Below are 17499 nucleotides of genomic sequence, written 5' to 3' on the forward strand. Positions count from 1 at the left end.
AAGAAGAAATTGATTAGTAGATTGCATCATTAACATGTATATTATCCATTCTTTAAAACAAAAATGAACACTATAAATCTCAGTATATCTGATTGTGAGAGTTTAAAAAAAAATAAACAACTTGATAGACAAAAAAAAAGTTGTTGAAAAATGTATAAGTAATAAAAAAAAAAAATGATTTACATACTACATCAATTTTTTATGTTCCTGTTGCAACTAGAAACATCAGTTTTTAAATAACATATCTATGTATGCAAAATTCTAATACATGTGTATATATATTTGAAAAATTTTCAAAAATATATTAAATTAATAAAAAAAAAAAAAAAAAAAAAAAAAAAAAATGGTATCCAAATTACATAGGACATAAACAGACCAATAAAGTATAGTATATAATAAACTTAACATATAAAATATGAGTTACTTTACACATTTCTCTAAGAATTTTCTAACTTACCCGATCAGGTAAGTAATTTAGTCAGTAAGAGAATTGTGTGTTTACTTGAATGAAAGAAATCTTACTCCAAAATTTTTACTTCAAAACTGCATCTTTTTTAATGTTGCAAACAAAAGTGATTTCATATGACATTAGATTACATTGTCAGTTATATTAATTCATTAATACTGGCTAATTGGTGTAGTGATTAGCATTCAGACTCTGAACTGACTGGTCGCATTTTCAGTTCCTGACAATGAAATGTGAATTTTCCCATACCATTATTTGTTTTATATTCCCATTAAAATATGTCCACAAATCATTTCTATCATATTAAAAAAAATAATAAGAAAAATGACTAATAACAAAATTTCAAATCATGTTTCCTTAGTATTCTAAACTAATTTGTTAATAAGATTTAGCCAGATTTATGGACAAAAATAGTGAATTTTTTCTTTGTTTAGTTTTGTTAATATGAATGATGCAACTCCAGAAAAATGCCTTCTTTACTCTTATCACTACTGCTGTCTCTATATCAAGCACAATTATATGAAGTATAACTATAAATATATTACATACAGATCGTAACTGGAAATAAATAATAGCAGTTTAGGTTTTTAAAGAGAAAAACAATGATCTCACAATTCTAAATTATGTTCGCCAACATCATAAAAACATTAAATATAGAAAGTGCCATTTAGATAGTCTGTATCGCTTAAAATTTCATTAGATATTAATGGAACAACTGCATACTCATATAAATTCAGAATAAAAAATATTACTACCGAAGATCATGCTCGTATTCTGGAGTTTGTTAGGAGGAAAAAGAAAACTACTGCTACACAGAATAAAGGAAAACAAAGCTCATAAAATTTTTGAAAGTAAATTTAGAACAAAATTAATCAACAACTTTAAACTTTAAATAAAATGCAATATTTGATTCTAAAGATGAACAATAAATATTAACCAAATATTTAGTAAAATGTAAAAACACATTTCTAATTAAAAGTATTTTTGCTTTTTAAATTATTATAGTTATTAATGTAATTATTTTATAGTAGTCATAAATAATCCATCCAAATTAAAAAAAAAAAAAAAATAATAAACAATTATAAAAAAACATTCTACTATTTAGTTACAGAATTATTCTATTACCCTATTACAATGAGTATAAAGAAAATAAATGTTGTATCATTTTCAAATTAAAAAAAAAATAAAAACTTTATATTGTAATAAAAAAAAGAATACATTTATATAAATAGTATTTAATACAGTATCTAAAATTTAAAACAGATAAATGTTTAATAGCGTTAAAAAGGTGTTAAGTTATTAAAAACTTACCATTGTCTTTTGGTTCTGGAACTTTTTTGTTCTCCTGTTAACATAAATAATTAAAAATAGAATATTATAATTAGATCAAGTAAAAAAGAAAAGTAAATGATAAGTGTCGTACCAGTACCATAAACTTTTACAACATCAATTAAAATTATAATCTAGTATAATTTAACAGAGATTTGTACAAAAAAATTTGGTACTTGTGAAAAAAAAGATACGTTTTAATAGTGCATTGTGCATAAATGATTAAATGATATACAGAATTTTCTTTTCTGAACTTGTAAATGATTTATTCTAGAGAAATATTTTGATGTGTTACTTAACGCTGTTAATTTACATTAAAACAATAAAAAAATTTACAGAGATATTAACTTGTTGTGAGATGGAAGTGATTTTGATTTCCTCCAGAGAATTCTGGGTTTGAATTCCAGTTGAATTGTCATTTTTTACATTTGCAAAATTTATCTCTCATGATTAAAAAAAGGACAGTGATTATAACTGGGCATCAATTTCATACTGTCAATATGGCAGATTGAGTAGTTTGCTAAAACCAAAGGGAGGTTTGTTTAAAAGGAAAACTTACTATCTAATATAAATCTAAGAATCAGAAAGACTTAAAAAACATATATGTATATTTATGTAGAATGCAATACTTTATAGTAAAACGTGAGTCACGTGAAAAGCAGAAACCTTTGAAATGAAAATTAGATGAATTGATAAAATACAAACTGAAGAGGGATTAAGAGATAAGTATGAGAATAAGAAGTTTGTGGTAGAGATAAACTATGAAGATCAACTAGATGGTCAGGCCATAGATCCAGACTCCAGGATTAATTAATTTTGTTCAAGATGTAACAAAAACTGTTCTGTTATTCACAATTTTCAATTTGCCCCCGTTTCTGTTATATTATGACAGCTATATTATGATATAAGAAGCACCAATTGCCTTCTGTAAGCATAATTTTTTTCACTATGTAGACAATTCCAATGAAATATTAATGGAGGCAGCTAACAGGAGAATACTTCAGCTGTAAAAGTATCTAACATCGCCTAAAATAATTTCTTTTTTATACTGTTGAAAGAAACATGCTACAAAAATATCACCTGATAATTTTTGTGTATTCAGCATATTCATAGTATTATTTACCAATTATAATATTCATAAGCCAAAAAAATTTACCAGTTAATATTTATTATTCCCTCAGAATTACTTTGTAGCCATTAAAGCATTAACGTGTTAGAAAAATAATAAATAATCTTGTTGTAGGTGTTTCAAAGAAATATTTTGAAAATAATATATTACCTTCATGATAAAAAGCTTAAGAATTGAAAATAAGGCGAAATGTAAAACAGGAATACATTTCACATATAAAATATAATCTCTGATAGTGATTTAATTAAAGCACAGAATGAATTAAATGGGACATGTTGACAAATCATAAAAATGACTGACTCCTTTTATAACTTTCAAAAATCAGTTGAAGAAAAGAGAGGTAGAGAAAATTCAAGATGTACAGGTTACATTAAATAACACACTGTGGAACTTTTTTGTAGTAAAAAATAGCAAAGAATGTAAAGAGTGTTGAAGAGGTACTTGGTCTGCAAGGATTAGGCTATGAAATAAATAAACGTAGAAAATTTGAAATAAATATGTTGACCAGTTTGACAAAACATAAAAACATACTTTTTAGTAGATATATGATGGTAGATAAAATTACATTTTAGGTTTTACTGTGAAAAAACACTCCTTAAAAACACTATGAAATAAGGTTCTCAAATTAAATTACGTTATAATTTGGATTATAAAAATAAATAATTTACAAATATTTTATGATATTCAGCCTACTAAATTCCTAATCAAGCGTGTCAATAAAGATAATTTTATTATCATGAAATCTGTGACCTGTAAGTGAGCAAATCTGTATGTCAAGAACATGATTATCAAAAGTGTGATATGTCAACAAGGGCAAATATCACTCAGAAACATAAATATACATATATACAGTAACTGATAATGGGAGCTTGCTTTTATAATAATAAAGAATGGCTTGACCTCTTATTGAACCTAATTATATACTAAAAAAATAATTTGTTACTGTATTCCATATAAAAATAAATTAGAATTTTATTATCTGAAAAGTCCCATAGAATATGATTGTGCAGATAAATAATTGTTCAACTGAAAGAGTGAGATTAGTTCCATCTTGCTATAGCAGACATTATTATTAGCGGCTTTCCTATTAACATATAAAGTCCAAAATTATTAATAAATAAAATTCTGCAGTTAACCTTTTTAAAGATTAATGGATCTCCTTACTCTTCACCTTTCCAATTTTCAGAGATTACAAAGGTATTCTTTAAAAAAAAGTGTTTACAGAAATACATATTGTATTAATTTGGCAGTAAATACATCTAGTTAGGTGTACGCTTAAACTGAGTAAAAAAATTTCAAAAATTTGTAAACCATCTCAAACAATACATCTAAACAACTTCAATACTGAAGTAGATTCACAAAAAGATCCCCCACAAGTTTTCAAAATATTACATTGCAATGAGGAAAAAATTGATGGTGTAAAAAAGAAACTTCATCTCAAGTAGTGCAATTAAGTTTAAATATTTACAAATTTACAGCATATAGTTATGATTTTCTCCATTGGGAGTCTATCAGAATAATTTCTATTTCAGTTTGATACTTTCAAAGACTACACAATCCTGGGTATGGATATGATTTCTAAAAATATTCGTAATAAATTTAGTTCCAATTACTTCTCAAAAAAGCTAAAAAAAATATTTCTTTTTCTTTTTTCACCTCTAGTATAATATTATATTCTTTGTAAGCAGTTTGCACTACTGAGCTAGCAGGACACAGTAAGTATTTTTTGTTTCTCATTACACACTGCTAAGGCTTTGAATAATAGTGATTTCTAATAATTGTGTTCAAGTGTTGCCAGACTCCATGGTGCGAGTGGTAGCATCTTGGCCTTTCATATGGAGATCCTGGGTTTGAATCCCGGTCAGGTGTGGCATATTTCATTCACAACAGAAATTACATTTCATATTCCTATGCACAAGCTTCAAGTTTCTGTAGTGAATCTCAAGAAGAATCATGGGGAATAGCAATTTACATAATTTATAAAAAGTATTTTGAGTATAATGTCAAAAAAAAAAATCAAATCAATTTTCATTTAATGAAATATCTTTAAAATTAACTCATTCGTTTTACAGGGAATAAGTAAGTAGTATTAATAATTCTGATTACTAGTAAAATCTAAATAAGTCAAATTTAAATATCGCTGATTTTGCCCTTAACAATTACAACATTAGCAAATATTAACTGAAATCATCTAAGATTCAGTAGCTATTGTGTGTTAGAGCAGTTTGTTGATATATTTGCTGGACCAATGCACATGAAACAGGTGAATGTCTTCCTGTATAGTAATAAAAGTTTTCACTATAACATTCATTCTTACATTAATATTATCAAAATACTAAAATACTGAAAGCATTGTTTGGATATTTAAATAAAAATACTGTTTTTTTTTTTGTACTGTATAGTTTTACAACTCTAAGATAGTACTGAAAATTTGATATCCTATTATTGCCTTTATCAACTTACAAAAAAATAATGTATTTTATTGCCCTATCCATATATATTTGAAAAAAATCAGTTCTTCCAACTTTAGTTTTTTGAAATTGATGATAAATTAGAAAATGTTGAGATATTGAATACATGATTAGTTTTAGTTTGGTGTAAACTTCAACATTTTAAATTAGAAGAGAAACTAAGAACATGTTTTTCTTTTTGGTGATTTGTTTAAAAGATACATTTATTTATTTAATTTATTAAAATAATTTGGTGTTTTTTGGTTGAACTAAATTCTCTAAAGAATGAATAAATGTGAGTTTCTTACTAAAATAAAGAGCTAATTCAAAGAATTATAAAGTTAAAATTATTAGTAAGTTATATTTTATCATGGACTGGTGCCAGGATTCTACATATTGAAATTTCTTAAAATTAGTTACATTATATACTGGTAATTTACATAAATTGATTTGATTAATCATTTTGTAATTTAATATTGATGATACAAATGAGAGGAACCCTGAAAATAGTGAATTAAGGAAAGAAAACTAGTGTTCTGTAGTTTTATGAAAATTGTAATTTTTAAAATTAACATTTTCAATTTAATACAGAACAATAAATTTAATTTTTATGTACTGAGTTAAGTTTCTATTTGAGATATTCATCTTAATTTATTTTCTAGTTGAACATTAAACAATCATACAATTTGCCAAGGAACATGATTCCTTCAGAGTTAAAACTAACAGTTATTTTTTAAAATGTTTAAAGTAAAATCAAAAAAAAAAATAAAAAAATAAAAACATAATTCATCAGACTGCAAAGAAACACAGTAAAAAATTATTTTTTCAGTTCTTCCTTGAATTTTTAGTTTTTGAGTTCAATGCTAAGTTAAGGGTTATTATGTGATCAGAAGCTGATTTTTTGGGGGGGAGGGGGCACCAGTTAGCGCAAGTAACAGGACAAGGCTGAATAACCCCTAAGTGGTTGTATTATTTTTTGTGACTCCAAAATATAAAAATTGAAAGATAATTCATTATAATAAATTTTATAAGTAGTTTTTATTTATATTTTTAAATTTATTTCATTTTATAAAGTTTGTAGGAAATAGGAAAAGAAAATAAACCTAAATGTCTATAAAAAAAAGAAGATGAATCTAAAGAAATGAGGTGGTTACTAGTCAGCAATTATTTTAACTTCTTTATTTATTTTTCTATAAACATGGGTAGATATACAGTTGCATGCAAATTAAACCGAACACATTTATTTAAAAAACTTAATTTATTTAATAAAAAACTTTATTTAAAAAAAAGTCATACCTGTACAATATCTAGTAATTATTAATATGTCCTTTATTTTAAATCACTTTACATACTTATTTTGACATCAGTTTAACAAGTGTACTCATTTTTTTTTTTCATAATGAAACCAATATTATTGCTTTAATGAGATCAATTTTTGGGATACAATTCTTTTTTGAGAGTTGTTTTTTGCTTATTGCCCCAAGATTTTCAATTGGGTTTAAATCTGAGTAGTTGCTAGTCATGGGAGCACTTTAATGTTTCATACTCCAAAAGATTTTTTCACTTTTTGGCAGTATGACATGGCAACAAAATCTTATTAGAACACCTCGTTGCCTTGTGGGAACGTGTTTTGAAGTTGTGTAATAACCCTTTCCAGTATCTTGATATATCCATCACTTTTCAAGATGCATCTACTGGAAGTAATGAACAAGGACCTTCAAATGTGAAACAACCCCAAAACATTTTTTTTCTAGGGATGTTTAACTGATTGTTGGGTATGAGTTGGTGATGTGTTTTTATCTGAGCTTTTCTAACTTTTGGAACCCTCTACTCCTGAACATAAAACTGTAACTTGTCAAAAACATAATATTTTTCCAGTTTTCTTTAGTAAGTTAGCATGTGCTTTGGCCCACAAAAACCTCTTTTTACACATTGTTGGTGTTAAAACTGCTTTTTAGCTGGCCAACAAGCTTCTGTTCAGCTGTAAGAAGTCGGCATCTAACAGTTGTCACATGTAAATTTGTTACATTGGCTGTTAATGCTCAACTTAAGTCTAAAGCGAATAATTTTGGATCAATTTAGTTTTTTCACTAATTTCCGATCCTGTGTGAAATAGTTTTTCTTTTACAGCCAAATTTGTCTTTCCATGAGGTGAAAAGAACCAGTTTCTTTAAATTGTTTTAAAACAGCATTCATTGTCGCTAGTCCAACAACACACTCAGAAGCTATTTGTCACTGTGTCACACTGGCATATTCAGAAAGAGAAACAATTTTCAAACAATTTTTTTGGAGATATGCCCATTATATATTCAAGACAGAACAAAAAATATGAAAATATGATTTTGTAATAAAAATGAAACATACTCACAAAACACTATTTATAACATTGCAATTGCTAAATAATCAAAGAACAATAACCTCACAATACATAGAAAACTTAAAGAATGGTTATGGTCAAGCAGTGTAGCAACAACATAAAAAAAAAAAAAATTCCCCATGTACAGATTAATTTGCATACTACTGTAATTGTTTGTAATGCATTGTAAGTATTGTTTATTTTGTTATTAATTATTATTATTATTCATTACAATTTTATTTTTACTTTTTTTAAGAATTTTAGTACATTCTAATTTTTCAGAATCTCATTACAATATGTTTTACAATTGAAACTCTCAATAATTTTAGATAACAATAAGCATTTTTTTTTGTAGTAAATACTTATTTTATCTAGAAAAAACTTATTAAGGAATCACCAGAGAAACTTCATCTACAAACTGTCAACTTTCTTCTCCTTTAAAGTGTAGTAAATGAAATATTATTAAAAATCTGCAACTGGTTTGGAAAAAATTCATTAGTAAATACTTTTGTTTTCAATGTGACATTTAAGCACTTGCAATAGGATAACTGGCAGGAAGTCTGCAAAAAGGATCTTTGTGTTGTATCTGTTATTTATCAGTGTATTTGTTGCAGTTATAATTACTTTATTGTATTTTTACTGTTATTATCAGATATATAATTTTAATTTTCTTAATTATTTTTATACATCTTTAATTCACTTCATCTTCTTTTTAAAATGTATGTTTAATGTACTATGTGTGCAAATGATTACTCTAGTTAATTTTGCCAATCAGTCATATTAAACAATACTGATTTACGTTATTATTAAAAAATGGATGAAAAAATACGATCAATGAGGTACTCATTGTTACTTGTTTTGCATTACAAAATTATAAAACTCAAGGTCAAGTTTTATCAGGTTCAAGATAAAATTTCAAAGTAGCAAAAAAAATATATATATTAAAGAAACCGATTTAATGATAAAGTTGAAATGGAATAGCAGAGGCAACATAATTTATACGGAAAAAAGTTTTATATATTTTATTATGGTTGTTAAAACTACTTCGATTATAAACAGTTGAAAGTATTATGTATATTTTCTATTTATCTGTATAAAAAACATTTGTACTTAAATAATTGAAATTCATTGTTTAAAATAAACGAACATTTAACTATAAAATAAAAACTATACTGCCAGTAAGGTAGTATTTAATTATCTTTAGGAAACCGAAAAAAGAAATGGCTTCATGTTAATTTTTTCTTCAATTGTACATTACTGGACATCAATACATTGATATATTAACCTACTAAACTATTGACTACCTACTTGACTATTAACCTACATTTCACAAGGTCTTTGCTAAAATTAATACAACAAAGTAGTTAATTGTATTGTGGCATCACTCTTATAAAAGAGCATCTGTAACAAATTCTTAAACTTTGGATTATACCTTCACCACATTCATAAAGAAAATAGAACGTATTGTACAAAACTCAAAAGTTTGTCATATAATGCCTTTTTGTCATATAAAGTGACATAACTTCTTTTTGTACTCAAAAGTTTGTTATATACTTTAAATTATTAAATAAATATATATTTATAACTTCTAAATCAATCTTTATGTCCGATTAGTTTGTTTTAGCCTATCTAAACATTTAATAGTTTCATGACTACTATAATCCTGTTGAATATTAATGACATTAATAGTGAATAATAATGACAATTATGTGGTTAATTGTTGTATTTAACAATGAGTTATGAAGGGTAAAGGAACAGATTACTGTCTGGTAAGTCTTCTTCTGTTTCATTTTTATGTATTCTTTAGATTGTAGTTGATGGGTGCATTGAAATTTTTAAGCCTTTGGGTTAACAACTAGTTAATTTTAAATAAAAAATGGTTACTTTTAATTTTTTTTCAAAATAATCAAAATTACACAAAAATTAAATGACGTAAAGAAATGTAAGGAAAGATAAATAGAATGATAGAAGGGTAAATACTCAAGTTTTTTAGAGATTAATTCAATAAAACTGAGGAAAACGAAGAAGAAGCCTTTGGGCTAAATACCTTAGAAGTAGTGATCATGTTGATAGCGCAGCGTTTAGTTCATTGTCTAATGAGTTAATTCAGCGGGTACGTGAATCAATTGCGAAATATATTGGTGTTCTAAACAGCAGCAATTCGTTTTTAAAATTTATAAATACGAAATTTAATGTTAAGGAAGGGTGCCAGTTTTTAATAATTCCAGTGGCGTGGTCGTGGACAGTTACGAAATTATCGTTGATCTCCTTGTTGAAGTCTTCTAAGGCGTTTTCTACCAAACATCTCGGACCTCTTCCATTGTTAATTCCGGAGATAAAAGTGGATAAAACAGTTTCCTCAATTGAATTAAGTGAGGAATTTGTACGGAGCTCTTGGATAACATGGTCAATTCAATCTTTGGCCTGGATAAATTCACTGCTAGTGTCTGTTCTGAGGCTCTTGCTAAACCTCTCGCAAACTTTGATAAACAGAACTATCAGCGGGATTATTAAAATTTCTTGGCGAACCTCAACTGTTACTTTTTTTTTGCAAAGGAAAGGAAAGCGCTTATCGCCTTCTAACTATAGACCGATAAGTGTACATACAGTCTATATTAAGTAAAATTATGGAAGGTGCTGTGATGAAGCAGGTAAGGTTGCTTTAGACTTTGCTTTGGACCACGCTATCATTCCTCGCTGTCAATATGGTTTCCTTCATGGCTGATCTATTCTATCCAATCAGCTGACCATTCTGCATGACTGGGCTCAAGTAATTAACAACCAAAACTCAATAGATATTATTTACTAAGAACTTTGAGCAGGCTTTCGACAAGCCCTCACGATAGACTACTATACAAATTGGAACATTACCGAATTCGCGGCCCCGTCTGTCAGTGGATTAAAGAGTTCTTAGTCAATCGTATGCTCTTCATTTAATTGGCTACAAATAAGTAGCGTAAATTACGAGTTGCCAACGGAGTCCCTTAGAGACACGTACTGGTCCGATTATGTTTAATCTATGTTAGCGATATCATTAAGGGATTTCTGTCTTGCTTTGGTATTTACACAGAAGACAATAAAATGTACAATTCGGACTTGCCACTTGCCGACTTTCAGTTTTATGTAGACTGTGTTTCAAAATGATCTGAAGAGCAGATGTTGCAACTAAATGTCTCTAAGTGTTATGGTTTTACTTCTGGGACGGAATAACATCCACCATGATTACAATTTATATGGCAATGTTCTATCCTCTGACAACCTGGCAGATACAACTATAAAACAATATTTCATTTCTTCTCAGCAAGAGTGATTAATCTTTGGAACGTACTGCCTAAAGACGTTGTAAGTGCTCCATTTATTGTTTTTAATGGTCGATTGGATAAGATATTGAAGGATATCACAGGTACTATCTATTCCTGTAAGTCTGATTGTAGTGTGACTGTTGACTTTTGAATTCTCATTGATCTAATTTTGATTTTTTTTTTGTTTGATAATGTATTGTATTCTTTTTTGTTATTTTTTGTGTATTCACTTGTCTAAGGCTCATAAGCATAATGCTTTAACTTAATTATACAACAATAATAATAATAATAATAATAATATTATTTCTTTTGGATTTTTGATGGCGTTACTGTTTTCATAAGGGTAATTTTATTCTCTGAGCCATTAAAGAAAAAAAACGATATTAATTAACAAAAAGACGTAAGAATACTGATAATTATCAAATAAATAACAATTTAAGATGTTAGCTAAATATAAGAAATTCCATTACAATGAACATAATATTTTTGTCAACAGTACAAAAAGTAATATTTTCCTTTTCAAAAATTTGTTTGATATAATCTTAAAAGTAATAATAATAATTTTTTTACGGATCCCAACTCGCCTTCTAGCCAACTGATTCACTCACTAGAGATAGAAAACAGCCTTCCATTGCAAGAAAGGATACGTTTGGAACAACAGAACAGTTTGATACTTTTGTGTATTTTCCAAGATACAGAATAAAATTCAGAAACTACTAAAAATGTTTTTATCTTAAATTAAATTTATGAAGTCATAAATAAAATATTATACGGTAATAAAATAAAATCGAATGAAGCGATTTATAATTGTCGGTAAGCATAATATTAATTTTGACATAGGAAAGTTTAACGTAACCTCTTTTTAAAAACAGCTGATTCACGGAAAGTATCAACCACGTCATACTCATTATCATTGACAGTTATTCTGATATACTTGGCAGCAACTGTTCAGTCACTTGCAATTCTAAATTTATACTTATTACAATCTCTAACAGGTGTTCTCAGGCAATATTATTGGAATTATGCTCTTACCTCTCAATATATCTTGAAAAGATACAATATCATAAAATATCCGAAGTGTTTTTAAAATTGACAATTCCAAGTCATTACGCACGACCTGATAATCCCTATTTACCAGTTGATTAGGGAATTTGTTTTCCATCCAAGCAACAAATTTCCGTTGGATGCTCTCAATCAACTCGGCCGTGCAAGTTCTTTCTCGATTCCAAATTATTGATGAAAATTCGAAACTTCAAATTCCGGCTTCGGACAAGAAATTTGTACAGCAAAGAGCAAATACTGATACTCCCAAAGTGTCGATCTATCCGCTTGATCAATCCAAGGTTCCTCCTTGCTTTGCTGACAATAAAGTGAACGTTTTCCATAAAAAGAAATTTCGAATCAAAGAGCAAGTCGAACTCATAAATAGCTTTTCTCTGCGTAAGAACTGATTATCTTCCTTATAAATAAAAACAGAAGTTCTGTCTTACGAGAAAAGGTTTCAACAACTGATTTGCCGAGATTTAATGGTATTTTATTTTTCTTGGCCCAAAGGACCACTCTGTCAAACCTGTTGTAGTTTGCAGTGATCACTGCGCAGTTAATTGTAGAACATATTTTAACGTCGTCTGCAAACAACAGTTAATCACAAGTGATCGCTTCCTCAATATCATTAATAGAAATTAAAAACAACAGAGGGCCAACAATGGAACATTCTGTTACACTAGAGAAGCTACACATTTTTTCAGAAATCGCTCTAATGCGTACATTGAATGATCTACCTTGTAAGACTGACCCGATAAACAGCACCATTGCTGAAACTAATGAAAGACAATTTACGCAACAACAACAAACGGTGTGGGATTTTTTTTTTTAATTAAAATAGTAAGAAAAAAATTTTATCTTCATAATATACTGTTATAACACATTTATAAGTAGATACATTGAATAATTGTTTGTATTATGCTACAAGTGTGGATTTCTTTAATCAGCTGCTTTAGCAAAAACAGATAAAAAATAACTATTAGGTAATCGGCAAAAAAATTTAATAATGTAACGTAGGCTATCAACAATACGACACCATTTCTTCTTCTTATTATTATTATTATGAAAATTTCATTCTTTGAAATACTACATTAAGTAAAATATTCACACAAAATTCAGATTTACAGAACTACCTGATCTTAAATAAGTTTTAAAAAGTCAATTGTTAAGTGCAACAACCACTTGATAAATTTTTCTAATAATTTTTACGATAGATCATCCAACACGACTGGAGCGATTTCTGAATCGTACTGTGATGACTCTTGATTTTAAAACTTCCAACAAATAAAATCAGAGACTAAATGCGTATAGGTTATTACGTCAGCACTTCCCAATAACACCGTGCTCCGGTCATTTAATCAACCGTGTATGGAGTTTGAAAACAGCACAGCTCTATGCGTATGTATAAATAATAATAAAATAACAATAACAAAGGTTCAAGTACAAAAGTTTTTCCCACTGCATTAGTTCAACCGTTAATCTTAATAACGCAATCTTAATAACAATTTCGGAGACTTTTTTGGGGGTTTACAGCAACTGAAAATACGTCTTTTATAGTCTAAATTAGCATTAAGAAAATTAAAGTAACTAACCTAACTTATGTTTTCCAAAATTCATGATTTATTGAAGCGTTTGAATTAACTTTATTGCAATTAAAAACTGATGGATTTTTGGTTTAACGATAAAAAAATTTTAAATTAAATAAATTAATTATTGATATCCAAAATCGATAGATTGTTTCATTTGTTCAGATAAAACTAAAATAATTCCACTAAAACTTATTTAATTGTAAATAATTCTTGGATAATAAATCAACAAAATAGGCGATGGAAAAATTTAATAAACATAGAATGCAATGAACTGTACTATAAATAGCTTATGTATTCTAGTTATTCCAAAATTCGAACGTTTTTATAAAAAAAAGAAAGAAATGGTTATGTCAGTATTAATGTACTACAGTTGTAATGATAACAGTAATAATAGTCGTTCAAATATAAAACCACGCGATATAAATGTCTTTATTATTAATCAGTCTACAATGTAAATATATTCTTTATTACAAAATTAAGAAAAATTAGTCTAATTAGTAAATGATTGGCTCCAGTAAATAATAATACATTATTTTTTTTAATTTTTGAACAAAAGAACAATTTAGTTCATGAATGAAGTACTTTAATGACTTGAAATTTTCAAAGTATTTAAAAGGCAATATAGGAGATAAAAAAAAAAATAAACTGACACATGACCATGAAATATAACTTATAAAAAATTACCTTAATTACTAATCTATTGAAAAAATAATTTTTTTTTTTTAAATTGCATATATAAACGATATATGTATGTATTAAACATGACAGCAAATTATATATGCAAAATTATATGTACTATAAATAAAATATAACAAAATCATTTTTTTTTGTTCATTTAACCTGTAGTAATTAACATGTATTTTGAAATTAGATTTTACATAAATTGCCAGTAATAAAAATGATTTATTATTACATAGAATAACATGTAAAATTTATGTATTACATAGATTCAGTAGGGGTTTCATATTTATAAAATTAAGTATAATGCAAAAATAAGAAAAAAAAAAGAAAAAAAAATTTGTTTCAATATACTCGTATATATTTTAAGTAATACTACCAAAAAGTAAAATAAAAATCTATCCGACGAGATAAATTTGTATTTTAATACTCACGAAAAGATTTGAATGTTTATGGTGAAACGGGAAATGTATAAACTATCCCGAGAAGGATAATTAAACTTTTTAACGACTAAAAGTTTTACTTTTGATGACTCTATTTTTATATATGTAACTTAAGACAAAAATATTTAATCAGTACGGATAGCCTCAGATTTACTCGGCTTTAGATGAGTGGGTCCAAAAATATTTAGGTTACAATTTTTTGAAAAGAATAGGTTATGTTTTTAAAATGATTAAGACACATATAAAATATTTAACGATTCACAAAATAAAGCATTCAAATGTTAGTTTTTAAAACAGAAAAATAAAGATTAACACAATAAAAAAGATGTAAACTAAATAGAAAACTAAAATATTTATTAATTTATAAGATTTATATTTTTAAAAAATACACGAAGCATGTATGACTTAATCCACAAGGAAAATATTAATAAAAAATTGTTCAGAAGTTTGATGTTAATTTAAATAATGAAAGAGTACATTAAAAGAGCATAATATACAAACAAAAATTTAGTAAGCAGAAAAATAAATAATTAGCAAAACAATGTATAATGAGAACAATGCCAAGTATTTAACTCAAATGAATAACGGTTTATTTAAAAAAAGAAACTTAAAGTAATATCTTAACTTGCTCTGATTATGTCATTAATAATAATAATAGACAAGATCCTGCAGCACATCTACCCATTTTTAAAGCGTAAATAAATAACGGAATTCAGATTCGAAAAAAATATATTGTCTATACCGGATGTAAAAAAAAAATACCGGGGTTTTAATTTGTTATACTCTTAAATGAGGTGTACAGAATTGATTTAAGGTTAGAATTAAAGTGGAAGAAGGACAATTTGAGTTGATCCTCCAAGTGGAAATATCAATCGTCAAAAGCAAAATCAATTTGGTTGTATGTGTAAAGGGAAGAGTACGGAACGACTATCAGAAGAAAATATTGAACGCGTCAGTCTCTTTCCTATGTAGTATGTTAGGAAAGACCAGCAGCAAAAAATGCCGGTGATGACAATGTGCAGTGTTTTACGGAAAGGCTAACATGTTCGCCGATACCTTTTACAGCTACTCAGGCTCTGAAGCCTATCGTCTACTCTGTGCCTTAATCACAATCGAAATGTTGGAGCATGAAGATGACGACTTCAACGAAATGTGTTCAGTGATGAGTCAACACTGCATCTTAATTGAAACGTCAACACACATAATATCCTTACCTGGGATACAGATCTCCATAAACTTACAGTGCGAAAGAGACTCCTCAAAATTAAATCTTTTCTGTGAAAATATCTCGACAAGTTTACGGGCTATTCTGTCGCTTAATCAAGCGTAACAGGAGTTGGCTATTTGGATATGGTGGTTCGTGTTCTTTCCTCAACTCTAAGATGAACCAGAGAATTTTATTATCCTACAAGATTTTGAGCTTCGTCACTGGCATGATTCAGTACGGGATTGGTTGAATGGCTTTTTCCCCAACTGCTGCATCGATCGGCATGGACCCGATGAGAGAGCTTGTTTGGGGTGGTCTCTTAGGTTACCTGATTTGACCCCGTGTGATTTATTTCCTTTGGGGTTTTATAATGGACCTTTTGTATGTTACTCCGCTATCTACACATCTACCCGATTTGAAGTACAGGATTGAAGCGGCTGTCGGTTCCATTACACCAGCCATGCTGGTAAAACTATGAAACGAACTCGCTTAACGGTTGTATGTGCCGCATGACGAAGAGCGCTTGCATTGAATTTTTGTAGCACAAGAAATATGTAAGTTTCTCTTTCAATGAATTTTATGAAAGAGAAACTCCGTGCTCGTTATCTAAACTAATATGAAGTATTAATCCTATACTTCTAGAAGTAATACGATAAAAAGTTGCTATTTAATGTATCTAAGCATCTAGCTCTAATTGGCCGCAAACTACCGATACATGTCCCCCCAGGATGACAATACATTGGGCGCTTTCTTAAGATAAATAATCAACTGTTTGAACTTCAAATCATCGTAAATAAATTATCTAGAACCGGTAATAGTATAGCGTCACTTATACGTTGCGATTAAGAACTCTTTTAATTAATTTGCGTCCTGGTCATTTTCATTGAAAACTTGGAGTACGATATAGGTTCGTTTTGTGTGAGATAGCAAAATGTCATGTGAGATGTGAAAAAGGTAATCATGGCTATTCCATGAACGCGTCTACTTCTGCTCAGGATCAAAAGGTACTCGAATTAGATACTTTTCCAAAAAGGAAGCTTAATTTCTCCTTTTCACGATGGTTAGACGTTTTTTGTTTGCGTTTAAATACTCTTTTCTTCGTGAATCATTGTTATATTTAAGGAAGAAGTTCTTGTCGTGGATATACTTTTTCTTTTTTCTGTTAAATTTCCGGAACTACCATAAGGTATTACTTCACAGGATGATATGTATGAAAGTAAATGAAGTGTAATCTTGTACAGTCTCAGATCGACCATTCCTGAGATGTGTGGTTAACTGAAACCCAACCACGAAAGACGGTATCCACGATCTGATATTCGAATCCGTACAAAAGTAACTAATTTTTATTACGATTTGAAATTAGAACTCGGGACTTCGAAATCAGCTGATTTGTGATAACGAGTTCACCACTAGACCAACCCGGTGGGTTATTGTAGATTTACTGGAAATTACTTACGCTCATTATAAAATGGAAATAAAGATATATTAGTTTTAGAGTTAGAGAAA

The 17499-nt window shown here is 28.2% G+C and overlaps 1 protein-coding gene across 1 annotated transcript in view; it reads right to left on the bottom strand.

Annotated features, from left to right (window-relative positions):
* LOC142329662 (sorbitol dehydrogenase-like) overlaps positions 1-17499 on the bottom strand; it is a 64761-nt gene that overhangs the window by 25623 nt on the left and 21639 nt on the right. Inside the window, exon 2 of the mRNA XM_075374335.1 lies at positions 1778-1811. Coding sequence (XP_075230450.1) covers positions 1778-1811 — 34 coding nt within the window. The remainder of the gene's footprint in view (positions 1-1777; positions 1812-17499) is intronic.

The sequence above is a fragment of the Lycorma delicatula genome, chromosome 1 (assembly GCF_047948215.1).
Source record: "Lycorma delicatula isolate Av1 chromosome 1, ASM4794821v1, whole genome shotgun sequence".
NCBI classification, from domain to species: Eukaryota; Metazoa; Arthropoda; class Insecta; order Hemiptera; family Fulgoridae; genus Lycorma; species Lycorma delicatula.